General features: G+C 40.3%; 1 protein-coding gene across 1 annotated transcript in view; it reads left to right on the plus strand.

The window, feature by feature from the left end:
- Nucleotides 1-13,375, plus strand: part of LOC121604221 (unconventional myosin-XV-like) — a 45,119-nt gene that overhangs the window by 27,712 nt on the left and 4,032 nt on the right. Inside the window, exons 43-68 of the mRNA XM_041933675.1 lie at nt 16-84; nt 180-244; nt 330-728; nt 1,533-1,614; nt 1,747-1,842; nt 2,060-2,120; nt 2,417-2,510; nt 2,645-2,762; nt 4,937-5,052; nt 5,142-5,201; nt 6,151-6,226; nt 6,334-6,449; nt 6,555-6,673; nt 7,442-7,583; nt 7,955-8,066; nt 8,145-8,219; nt 9,920-10,125; nt 10,243-10,361; nt 10,859-10,928; nt 11,054-11,126; nt 11,374-11,447; nt 11,562-11,644; nt 11,763-11,893; nt 11,982-12,076; nt 12,530-12,607; nt 12,716-12,812. Coding sequence (XP_041789609.1) covers nt 16-84; nt 180-244; nt 330-728; nt 1,533-1,614; nt 1,747-1,842; nt 2,060-2,120; nt 2,417-2,510; nt 2,645-2,762; nt 4,937-5,052; nt 5,142-5,201; nt 6,151-6,226; nt 6,334-6,449; nt 6,555-6,673; nt 7,442-7,583; nt 7,955-8,066; nt 8,145-8,219; nt 9,920-10,125; nt 10,243-10,361; nt 10,859-10,928; nt 11,054-11,126; nt 11,374-11,447; nt 11,562-11,644; nt 11,763-11,893; nt 11,982-12,076; nt 12,530-12,607; nt 12,716-12,812 — 2,826 coding nt within the window. The remainder of the gene's footprint in view (nt 1-15; nt 85-179; nt 245-329; nt 729-1,532; nt 1,615-1,746; nt 1,843-2,059; nt 2,121-2,416; nt 2,511-2,644; nt 2,763-4,936; nt 5,053-5,141; nt 5,202-6,150; nt 6,227-6,333; nt 6,450-6,554; nt 6,674-7,441; nt 7,584-7,954; nt 8,067-8,144; nt 8,220-9,919; nt 10,126-10,242; nt 10,362-10,858; nt 10,929-11,053; nt 11,127-11,373; nt 11,448-11,561; nt 11,645-11,762; nt 11,894-11,981; nt 12,077-12,529; nt 12,608-12,715; nt 12,813-13,375) is intronic.

Consider the following 13,375-nt stretch of genomic DNA (forward strand, 5'->3'; position numbering starts at 1 on the left):
TGTTTGTGTCCACAGCTGTGAGAGTTCTTCCTGTGGGAGGCGTGATGTCGCCTCCTGTTGCTGCGGTGGCACCTGTAACACCTGGTTCGTACTGAGTGTGAAGAGAAACATGAGAGGAAAAAAACATAATTCGTATCCCTTCTTCGTGTTTACTGTGTCACTTCTCAACTCTCCGCCAGATGCCCAGCAGACTGCTTTGGCCCAGCAGCAGCAGACTATTGTAAACCAGCAGGCCATCATTATGGTAAACCCTCCATCTGGATTTACATCTGTTTACTTGTTACTGTGTTCTTTTTTTGGGATTAATATGTCATCTTTTGTTTTCTCAGGCCCAGCAGATGACCATGCAGGCCATGGCCATCGTCAGCAGCCCCGTGACAAGTCCCCCCACCTCCCCAATCACAAGTCCTCCCATGAGCCCACTGCTCCACCACCCTCCCAGCCCGTATGCACCCACTAGCCCCTATGCTGTCATACCCCCAAGTCCATATGCTAACATCCCACCCAGCCCCTATGCTAATTTCAGTCCCACCCCCTACGCTGCAGCAAGCATCCCACCCAGTCCCTATCCTCCTACTGCTCAACAGGAACAAACTCCATCGCCCCCTCAAGCTCAGCCTCCTGCTGAGCCCTCAGCTCAGCCTCGGGCCCCCCGTCCTGACCCCAACCTTCAGCCGAGCTCCACCAAAAAAGAGTCCAGGCAGCCTAAAGCCAGCACTGCTGAACAGGTCAGTAACTCTGAGACTGATTCAGTACTTTTTAATTCATGAAAGATGTTCTAGTTGTTGTTGTAAACTCCTTTCTCCTCATCCTCTTTCTCCTCCACCTCCAAACTCCTTTCCAGTTTCTTTAATGGAAAGAGTGAGTGATATGTTCATAGTAAAAATACAATGATGAGCAAAAACTGGTTAAGCCAAGATAAGACACACACAAAATTCTGTCACTCTGGGGAAAGCACTTGTATATATAACCTTCATTTAATCAGGCAGTCTCATTGAGATCAAGATCGAGACAGACCTGAAAAAAGAAGAAGAAAAACACAGTCAGACAAAACAAAATCACATCCAGCACCAGTGACACACACACATCAACTAATGGTTTTGAAGTTAAAAGTTTAAAATCAGCCAGTCGGATGAGAAAAAAATCTGACACAGAAGTAAAATGGGACTGTGGGCTGACGCAGATGTGGCTCTTACGCCTGCTGCTGAGTCTGGTGAAGCTTTTCTTTTGCTGAGTTGGTTCATCAGTGTCTGCAGTCTGCATTAATATATGTGATCTGGTCTGGTGATGTAACTGCTCTCATCCAGTGTTTTATTTCAATGATTTCCAACAACCCTGGCACTAAGGATGTTTCACATTTCTACAATCTGTCACAAAAGAACAGTGCTGCATTCACAAAATACAGTGCAATGTCCTTTTTCTTCCCTTTTCTTTGCTCTGACTTTGTCCTGAGTACAGCCAAATCACAAGAGACAAAATGTCTGCAAAGCCGTATGTGCAAACTCTCTGTCCTCTCTGTGTGGCTTTTTCAGGTTCAGTCAGGTAAGGACAGCTTCCCCCGGAGGAAGGCTCCAGGCGTCCCTGTAAACAAGGACACACCAGTCAGGAAGTTTGGTAAGAGAGAAAGAGAGAAAAAAGCATGAGGGATTGCGCAAGCAAGAAAGAAACTCTTATTTAAGAGAGCTTTACACAGGAGAGCATAATTCCTTATGGCTGTGTTTTTATGTTTTGTTGTGTGTGTTTTAGCTCCAGTGGCGACGACTCCTCCGCCCCCTGTTGGAGATGTGGTGAAGTACTCATCTCGGTCCTCTGATCACATCATCCCCAGTCAAGATGTCCAAGGTTTCTAAATCTAAACGCTGAAAAATGTTGATGTAATGATTCATTAAACAGGTTCATAAATGAGTGAATGATGATTGATCACTATCATTGTTTAGTCATTTAAGTTATTTATCTCTTGATTTCCAGCAGACACATTAGTTGGTTTTTGGATTTGAAACACTGAAAGAAAATGTGATGTGCAATGTCCATCATTCTTACATGGTTTATATTTTCAAAGACATCATCAAAAGGTACAACTCCCCGCCTCCACCACCAGACCTGCTGCCACCTGGCAAGGGGTGAGGCCTCACACACACAAACACACAGACTAACTGATAAGTGCTGAGGATTGAGTGCAGGAATCATAGTTTTAAATTGATAGATTTTTGTATGTAAATAAGCACAGCATTTAATGCTATCTTCAGTATTAACTGTGCATACTGTGAATCCCAGGCTACAACAAACCTCCAACAGATACTGACTGGGAAGTTGCACCAGAATGATGTTTTTACACGCAATGAGCACAGACCCACAGATTATGTGATACACTACATATGTACTTGAAAAATCCTGCTAACTGTGTGGATGTATTTAGGAGACCGGAGGGGAAGTTTAAGAAGAAGCAAACCCCTCGTGATGAAGCTTTACAGATCCTCAAACCCCAGATGGACAACCCTCCTGCTCCACAGGTACACATACATGCACACACACACAAGCCTGCAAAATGTTAAAATACACAGTCACATAATGCAAGCAGTGCATACAGGGATATGGACATGCATATTAGATAATAATCATGTAGAGGACTGTTGTATCTGTGTAGCCCAAACGTCCTGTTGCCCCCTCACCATCTGCATCTGCAATGAAAGAGGCAGGATTTAAACCCACCAAGAGCACGAAGACGAGAGCACCTGATCGCCCTCTCCCCTTACCTCCTCCAGGTACTCACACCCGCTACATATACTGATTAGCATTTTCTAGACAAGAGACAAGACTCACAATGCAGAGTTAAAGGTATTTAACCTTTCCGGTTTTGTCTGTCACCAAAATGCAGTGTGTTCTTTGCTGTAGTCAGTAGGTTACTGAAAACTTTACAATTAGTCCCATAAAACATTATTGAAATAAAAGTAAAAATTACCATTTGACAAACCTCCTCAAGAAAAAGCATGAAAGTGCTCGGTAAATAAACTTCTCAAAGTACAAGTTACTTTGTTTTGGTATTGTTTAGTGTGTGAAATAGCAACTGTGCAACATTATTTCTAGGGATTTCACTTTACTTTGCATGTTGATTATCCCCATACAATATGGTTATTCCTAAAGCAGTTATGAACATAATCTTCACCTCAAGCAGAATTATTGTGGCAATAACTTGGGAGAAGCCCATTATTGAATGAGGCAGTAAGTCTGCATATATAGAGGGAGACCTGTGCGTCATGCATTAAGCTCAACAGCACTGTTTCATCCACCCATATTTGCTCTCTCCCTATGCTGCTCAAAAATGATTATTTCCTCAATAAATAACAACTGATAGCCTACAGAGAGAAAGCCAACATCAGTTTCATTGCTGACATTCTATTTAATGAATTCACCATCAGGCATCGCTATAAAACAAATAACACCCAATGCAGATTAGAGATAAGAAAAGCTAATTTCCATCAAAAGAAAGCTCTGCACAAGGAGAAGAGTCTGTTAATATCTCAGAAACAATCCAGTGATCATCTGACTTAGATGTTTATACAGTGCGTTGTCTATATTTATTCTGCATAGACTAAATAAGATTTTGATATGCTGTTAATGGAAAGTGGAAGTATTTCAGATAATGTTGTGAAAGGCAGATGCTGCTTTCCAACGCAGTCACCAGTGGAATCGTATACAGTTACTGGATTTGAGTTAAATTAGTAGAGCAACTAAACCTTGCTGAAAAGGTATTTGCCTGATTTTCTTGTTGTGTGAATGGCAAATGAAGCAAAGGTAAAAGTATATCACCTGTGTAAAAATAGGAGTATAAAGTGAAAATACAATTTTAAAAAGGAATGTGAAAAGTTACTGTTCCTAAAAAAATGTATGTTCTCTTTATTCTTCTTCTTTATTACTTTATTTGCAACACTAAGAAGTTACTTCCTACCCCTAGTTGTTTGTGAGGTCTAACACATTTGATGATTGCATCACCTAGTCTCCCTAGTCATAAAATTAGCCTTCAGTGTCCCTAGTGGTCATACGTTTCATCAGGTACCTTTAAGCAAAGATTATGATCACTTTAACTACTTACAGTACATACACCACAGATCTCTAAGCTAGCCTGTTGACCAAATCATTATTATGAAAATTTTGAAAACAAAATCTGTATATCTCTGACTGCTTAAGTCTTGCAAACCCAATGCACCTAAGGCTGAGCATCCGCTAGCTCAGGGTTTGCGAACCATGTACTGTGGAGAGCCAACACTGCAGGTTTTTGTTTTAACCAAAAACTCCACTCACTGAGTATCTTTCCATCAAGCAGAGGGGAAGAACTGATCTGTAAAATTACCTGCCGAGATGCTCGATTGGAATGAAAACCTGCAGTCTCTCCATGGCACATGACTAGCCACTCCTGCACTAAATGCTGGAAAGAACAAAGCCCCAAACAGAGAAAAACACAGAAACTTGTCACCCCCGTTGCTCAGCAGTGACCTCCTCTGAAACGTGCCAACTTGCCCACTAGAGTTCATGTGGTCAAATGTGCCCTGATATTGACCAGAGTGACAGTTCACCTCATTGACTTACTCACATGAAATCACCACAGGCAAATATACCAGACCTATTGACTAACATTTAGCATGTTCCTGACAAGGTCAGGAATACAGAAGGGTTAAGCAGGGACATGCTCACTCTCACAGAAGGTGGGTGGCAAGGTGCCATATAACTTACTGATACACAGCTTGTGAAAGCACATCTGTCCTGTCATCTTTTGGGCACTTTACCAGTATTAGACCAATAAAATTATCTCCCTTTCTGTGGAGTAACAGTGGAGCAAAGCTGTGAAAGAGCAAGGCAGCAACAGATCATCATGCTCAATGAATGCGGTTTTGACAAAATAAGGACATCAAATAAAAGTAATGTGAACTGTCTGGTGCAGTTTCTCGAGAGCTTCCTGTAGAGACGGAGACCATCCAGACACAGCTTCATCAGAGCACTAATGAAGAGCACTACACCTACACCAATGTTCCCTGGAGACTGTACCTCAGGAAGGAGGTGTGCACATACACACAAAAACACTACAGAATCTGCTGTAAGAATGTCTGTATTCTGTTCTATTGTGAGTATTTTTATTTCTTTTGCAGGTTTTTTTTCCCAAAGACAGCTTCAACAATCCTCTGGTGCTAGACCTCATTTTTAAACAGGTAACTTACAATAAGTCAGTGGTTCCTTTTTGCTTTAGGGACCATTTTCTATCATTGAGTCATTGAGTAAAGAGACCCCCTGACTAAGTGACATATTTAATGGATATTTCATGTTATATTCAATGCATAATAATAACATTGCAGAACAACTGATAAAATGCGAAATTAATCCAAATGATAAATGCGATAACTACAGGATGTTTGTGTGAAACCAAAAATTTGGATACATTTTAATCAGATTATAATATAGTTTTTATTTGCATCAGAGATATTTTTAGGTCTATAGTATGTTAGCAATCATATATACTCCATAGGGTTCTTTTTTGACTAGTTAAGTGTTTTGTTCTCCCTGACAGTTAGCCATTGTTCTATTAGCTTGTTGGTTCCTTTAACTGTTGTACCTTTTCTAATGCAAAGAGTGAAGGCTCTGTAAATGTGTTCAATTCTTCAGTGTCTTAAATAATAATCTAGACTTAAAAAATAACAATTTAATTTAGCTTTCTTCACAGAAATTAATGAAATGCTGACATATAGGCCTACTGTAAATTTTTCAAAAATTATTCTTACACCCCTTAAAATCAAGAAGGCCTCTCAAGCCCCTGTGACACTTTGGCGACCCCTAGTGGTGGTTTGGGACCTCTAGATTGGGAACCAGCGACTTCAGAGATAGTTGAATTAATGCAGGATGAAAGGGTGGATGGATATAACATTAGCAGATTAATGCATTGTTTGAGATGTTTAGTATCCATGCAGTCACTTTTTACATTGAATTAATTTATATAAAAATAATAAAAATGAAAATTTGTTCATTCACCTTTTTTTACCTCTCACCAATTGTTCTCATTTTTCCTGATGACAGAAAAAGCATAGAAAGATCAAACTAAATTATTTCTAACAGTACCTCTCCTCTTTCCTTCTCTCCTGTCGTCTCCTCGATTTTCTCCTGCAGATAGTGAACGACACTCTGTCAGAGGCGTGTGTTCGCATCACACGGGATGAAAGGCAGAAAATGAAGGCTCTTTTCGGTAGTCTGTCTGTTCTTCCTGCAGACATTTTTTTAGACCGTATGCTCTAATGCAAACTCATCGCTTTGACATTCATGAGTTCCTCTGCCTGTTTGTGTGAATGACAGCTAAACATGGGGTTGAACAGAATATGGATCCAGTGGAGGAGCATGTGAAGAAAACAATCGTCACGGCAGCCAGGGAAACTTGGGAAATATACTTCTCCCGTCTGTTCCCTGCATCGGTGAGGGTGGTGAATCTTCAGACGGTAGTAATTATTGTGTGTTATTTTCATTTTTATTAAACCTCTCTCTGTCTATGTGTTTGTTTTGTGTGTTTGTGCGAACAGGGTAGTGTAGGAACTGGTGTGCAGGTGTTGTCAGTGTCCCACAGCGGTATTAAGTTGTTGAAGACCGTAAAAAGCAGCGCTGCAGCTCCAGACTACTTCAGAGTCCTACGGCCCTACACGTATGTGTTGTTTGTTCTGTTTTTGGTAGGATTTCTTTTATCATGTTTGGAATTCCAGATATGTGTATTTTGTGATTCGGTGTCAGGTGAGTTGTAAATCAAAGACAAATATACCAAATTGTGTCAGATTGTCTTGCCTTGACCCTGCTCATGTTTTTGATTATTCAGGAGAAGATCGATTTGTGTGTGTAACCTGACCAGTACTGGATTTGTATGGCTAAGACCTATCTTTAGAGATGTGAGATGTTTCTGTTTTGCAATATCCTGTTGCTTAACGGCCAACATATACATTGATAATCTAATATTGGCCAATTTATTGGTCAAGGAGCAGTTTTGTTCTATAGATCAAAACACAGCCAGTCTAACCTCACCAGTTGAAAAATCACCATTCCTTCAGGATCACAGTATGGACAACAATACGGCTTTTACAGTAAAATAAAACCAATTATCATCATAAAAGGAATGGAGTGTCAATATAGAAGCACTGACTTTTTATTTAATCAGAAATGTAGTTCAACCCCAAAAAGCTGGGATGCTGTGTAAAACAGAAATGAAAACAGAATGCAATCATTTGCAAATAAACTGTGTTCACAAACAACGGTTTAATGAAGTGTTCCATGTAGTAACATCCTTTATACAATCCTGTGTTCACAAAGTCGTGAACCTCGCTCCATCCTCGCTTGTGAATGATGGAGCCTTTCGAGGATGCCCCCTTTTTCATAGCCAGTCAGAAAGAATCACAGTCCCTTGTGCGCTGTGTTTTTTCAGCTATGCAGACATCCTGTTTGTGACCATCCCCTCTGAGAACATGCTGGAGTTCAATCTCACCAATGAGAAACTGATCCTGTTCTCAGCCAAGGCACAGCAAGTCAAACATCTCATTGACACCTTCATCAATGAGATCAAAAAGGTACAGACAGGCTTTGACACTATAAAAAACATCTGTAAATGATACCCATTTTGTTTCTTGCCATTTTTTTGTTCCCAGTTCAGCCAACAGCAGTAACCTGAAAACAGTGTCAGTTAAAACATGAACATCAAAGGACAGTAGTTGCTCTGGGGCAGTTGATGTGGTGATTTTACCTTGAAGACTATTTCTCTTACCCCCTTCATCTGTACATACTGAATGTAGCAACATTTTCTGTGAGATTTGTGGGAGATCAGCAACTGAAGCAGTAGCAGATGAGTCAAATTGAGGGTGAACTTCAGTCCAAATACTATACATGCGAACAACATAACATGTAACCGTGCAGAAGAAAGTTATTTCTTTTTTCTTTGCAGGACTCAGATTATGTGATTGCAGAGCGAAACTTTGTGACAGACGACCGCTCGATGCTCAGTTTTCACAAAGGTGACATCATCAGGCTGCAGGTGATGGACGGGCTGGAGAAGGGTGAGACACTGTGGTACATTTAGTAGAAAATCTGTTATGAGTGAAACTATGATCCAAGCGTGTGTTTTTGTCCTCCAGGTTGCAACTACGGCTGTGTGGTGAGGAAGAAGGTGGTCTTTTTGGAGGAGCTGAAAAGAGACACTCCAGACTTTGGTGATTGTTCATTAAATTTCTTCATGTAAATCTGAAACTAAATCTATAAAGTTCACCTGGGCTGAGGCCCAATTGTAAACAAGGTCAATCCAAACTGGCAGCTTTGAGAGATTTACTAACCTTACTGTGCTTGTATATCCTGGAGGTGTGATGGTATCTTAAGCCAAGGAGAAATAGGTGCAATGATGTTGACAGTGCCCACAGCACTCTTCAAATGCAATATTGTATCAGAAAATTATTTTTCAGATGGAAGATGCCGATGCAATTTGAAAAATATTGATTCATGTTATTTCTTGAGGACACAAAAGATGAAATGCGATCACAGACGAGAGGTCACGTCATTCCACAAATTCAGTGTGTGCTTCCACACACATTTTTGTAATTTACTGTGTGATGTGTTTATTTGATGTGTTTATTTTTCTTTTAACTCAGACATCTAAACAATTGCAAATGAATGAACCTCACAGAGCACATACACTACGGCCATGTTTTCTCAATTTGAATCCATCCTCCAACATGCAGTCCACTCAGATTTGTCAGATCTCACAAAATTACTAAAGGTATAAACACAATAATATAAAATATGATCGTGAATATTCCAAGTATTTTTCAAAAAGTCAAGATGTGTGCTTATGTGTGTGTGAGTACTTATGTCACATTAGAAAAAAACAAGCTGGTCCCTACTCGGGTTCAGCAGAACTATCTATGAATACAGCACTGACATATTACCTTGTAAAGTTGATATGGCTAATGCATTAGCAAATACACTAGGATTTATTTTGAGTCATGTTTCCAGTCATAATCCTTTGAGCTCTGTTTTGGTCTCCACCAACTTGTGAGGGAAATGTTGGCTAATTGCCAACTTTTTCTGTCTATTGTTTGGTGCTGCACAAGTAGCAGTGAGGTTTATTGGAGCTTCTTATTGGTAAACAGTCGATGAGAGCAGGGAAAGGGAACCAAAACAGTAAAGTTGTCATCCAGAAAACTAAAACAATGAGCTAAAAGATTCTAAAAAACCTTCTTAGAGCTGAGAGGAAGTGCAGAGTTGGGTGCTAATTCTGTTTGGTTCATCACTGATTCCTTTCACATTACAAATCATCGTTTGATGCATTGTCAGTGTAAAAGTATTAATAAGCGTGGCTTTTAGGGAGCATTTACAAAAGTTAATAAATTATGTATGATAGTAGGACTGCAACTAACAATTATTTTCATTGTTGATTAATCTGTTGATTATTTCCTTGATTAATCAATTTGTTGTTTGATCTGTACAATATCAGAAAATGGTGAAAAATGTCAATCAGTGTTTCCCTCCGCCCTAAATGTCATCCTCAAATGTCTTGTTTTGTTTACAACTCAAAGATATTCTGTTTACTAGGGTAACCCTGCAGAGAATTAATGCAAGTACCCACGGGTGACAGAAATATGTGTATAGTATCTATATTAGATCAAAGGCTATATTAAGTGCCAGGTTGTCAGCATAGCTGCAGGGGAGAGTTAAGTCTTGTAAATGAGAAAGTGTGTAGATAAGGATCTGACTTGTTTAAATGAAAAGCTGACCTGCTGTTAGAGAAAAGGCAGATAGGGATCAGGACTTCAAGCAGAGGTGAGACTTGGTTATGGGCACAAAGAACCCAGGTGTGTCAGCTTTTGTATGACTGGATGTTGTAATCGCGCTGTGCATGCGTTTGTGTGTGTATCAGGTTGGAAGTTTGGTGCTGTGTTCAGCCGCTCTGGTGCGTTCCCGGCCGAGTGCGTCCATCCGATCGCTCCTCCTGACTTCCTGTCGCTGCCACTGGACCGCATGTCAGAGCCTCGAGGAGGAGCGGGACAGTTCGCTGTGTCATCAGCTATCGCTGTTGCCGTGGCATCCACCATGGCTGCACATGAGATAGATCAAACAATTGAGGTACATATGCACACACACACACACACACACCTACATGCAGTATGTTTTTTTTTCTGTCGGTCAAAGTGTGTCACTAGAGTGTCACATTGTTTTTCTCTGTCATTTTTGGATTGTCAGCGGGTTTCCCTTGATGGCTTTGGTGATGGAGATCTGGATGAGAGGGCACTGCAGGACAGTAAATATGACATGTTGGAGTTTGCCAAGAAGTACTTCAGACAGGGAACCAAAGGGAAGGGGTAAGACAAAGAAATGTGCACACTCAGAGAAAATCCTAAAAAACACAGAAAAACACTAACCTCACACAGAGTGGAAGAAAGTAACTAAGTATTTTTACTTCAGTACTGTACTATTGTACTTTTTGTTTCATTGTTTGTTGTTTTTGTACAGCTATAGTTCTTCACTACTTATTACATTTTAAATACAAAAAAAGTCATTAGGTTCTAAACAAGGTTCTGTGATGCATTGTTATAAATTAAACTACCAAACAGAAAATAAAGTAATTCAAATCACAACATTAAAGTATTGTTTACATGCCAGTGAATCAATAATAAAAGTAAAATATTGACAGATGCCAATCTGCATTGTGAGTATATTTAAATACATTTTGTTGCTTTTGAAATAAATTGTGAATGCAGGACTTTTATAGTTTGGTATTGCTGCTATTACTTAAGTAAATGAATTAAGTGAATAAATGAATACTTTATGTGCACTTTGTGACTGATTTTGTTCTCAGAGACTCCCTGAAGAGCAAAAGCAAGAACAGAGACTCCAGAGAGCCCACCGACATGATCAAGTTCTCCAAGGTGCCTGTCTTCCAGCTATAACTTAACACATCTTAGCACTCTTATCTTCTCATATCTTTGTGTGGTTTTTGTTTGTATTGAATAGTTTGCATAATACATTTCTGGTGTGATTTTCACCTTTGCAGACTCCTCTGACTGAATCTCTGATAGAGTTTACGGATCCAGCCATGAACAGAGTAGCAACTGATCTCTTCTTGTGTAAGTTCTCACCTTCAGTCATCTCTCCTCTAATTACATTATCTTATTGCATTACTCTTATTACATCTGGGCTCCGATTCATCCTCTGTTATAATGACACATTCTTGTCTCAGATTTTAAGATTTTACTCAAGTGCTGAATTTTTCTAGAAAATCGGATATTTGGGATTGAAATATTATTGATCTGTCTGTGTGTGTGTGTGTTTGTGTGTGTGTTTATATGTGCCCTGATTGTGTAATTTGCATAGCGGCGATGCGTTTCATGGGTGACTCTCCATCAAGGGGATCGACAGAACACGAAGTGGTCAGCACTTTTCTCAAGGTAAATACACAGTTACACAGTACACAGTTTTTTTTTTCTCTTAGGCTACCATTTGGTCTGACAGTTTACTAATCTGTGTATGTGTGTGTGTGTGTGTGTATGTCCTCCCCTCAGCTCATAGGAGAGTTCACCTTGATGAGGGATGAGGCTTACTGCCAACTCCTAAAACAGCTTACCGCTAACACCAGCTCCAAACCGTAAGTCTACTTTAACACATTAACAAACACACCACAAACCAACACACACTATACTCCTCGTTCTTCCCTGAACCTGTAATCCTGAGTGTGTGTGTTTGTGCACTCTTGTGTTGTACAGAGATAGTTGCCAGCGAGGCTGGAGGCTGCTGTACATCCTGACTGCTTTCCATCGCTGCTCTGAGGTCCTCAAGCCCTTCCTGCTGAAATACCTGCAGCAGGCCTCTCGCAGCGCTGGGGCACAGTATCAGGGTAAAAGCACACACACAAACACACACCAAGTGTAAATCTACTGTACACTGTACCAAAGCCACCAGCATGTAATGTTTTCTTTAAACAGGCATTGCTAAAGCATGTGAGCAGAACCTGAAGAAGACATTCCAGTATGGTGGCCGCATTGTTCCACCCAACAGCATGGAGCTGAAGGCTATGATGGTCAGTGCCACATTTTATTCATCCACACTCGTGGCAGAAATCCACAGTGGTGGCAGTCCTTAACTAATAAATCTAGCAACACCCAAAGTGCAAAGACACTCCATTGAACATAACTCATTCAATTCATGATTCAAGTAAAAAATGCAGTATTAGCAGTAAAATGTGCTTCAAAATAAAGGTACTCATTGTGCACATTCAGATCTATACTATTGTATATGTTATGCTACAGTATTAATATTGATATAAGCAGCAAATTAATGTTGCAGTTTGTTCAAATGGAGCTAATTTTGAAGGATAAGGCTGATGATAATAATTTTGTTTTGTTATTGTCAACAAATCTTCTGAAAAGACCAAAACCAACAAGTACTGTCTTTGGACCCAATGCTCTGATATACCTCCTCCTTCTGTGCTGTAGAGCTCCATCATTGTCTGTGTGTGTTTGTACTTCCTCAGGCGGGACGTAGTTCAAAACGTCAGCTGTTTCTCTTCCCTGGAGGCATTGAACGTCACGTGAAAATCAAAACGTGCTCTGTAAGTGTTCAGCCCCTGTTGGCAGTTCACCACCTCTGATGTCTATGAGGAGACAGCTGTGATATACTTGTTTGTGTGTGTGTGTGTGTGTGTGTGTGTGTGTTTCAGGTTGCCCTGGAGGTGATTGAGGAGCTGTGTTATGAGATGGGTTTACACAGACTGGAGGCCATGGAGGAATATGCCATATTTTTTGTCACCAATAGAGGTGTGCTCACAGACGTCTGTTTCTTATCTCTCACACTCAAAAACACATTAAATGATGTATTAGCGCATGAAGTCAATCTTCCTGTCATTGTCGGTGAAGCAGATCCACTCACAGATCACATATCACACTGCTCTCTGGTTTCTAGCTGTGGGAGAAAGTCACTCATGTTCATGAGCCTGATAGGGCTGTCAGGGTGAAATAATGAGAGATGGCTCGATATCGGCTTTTCATTTCCGATACTGCTATGACAACACTGAGTCTCTGCCAACAGCAATCCAATATGCATTTTTTCTCTTTATTATCGACTAAGATGTTCTTTCATGTGCACACTGTGTATCTACAACGTATGTAGATGTATTTACGTAAAAACATGCTCCACCCGTCAAACAATGACATCTCATAAGTGAACAAATACATTGTGCGTAACATGACATAACTTTTTCTAACAACTTCAAAAGGAACATGCTTGTGTGTCTTCATTTTTTCTGATGAAATGTAGAGGGAGCTTTTGTTATGGTGCTTATTGCTTGTACAATTCTGTCATATTCCTCTCCACTCCTGTT

Source organism: Chelmon rostratus, chromosome 3 (assembly GCF_017976325.1).
Source record: "Chelmon rostratus isolate fCheRos1 chromosome 3, fCheRos1.pri, whole genome shotgun sequence".
NCBI lineage: Eukaryota > Metazoa > Chordata > Actinopteri > Chaetodontiformes > Chaetodontidae > Chelmon > Chelmon rostratus.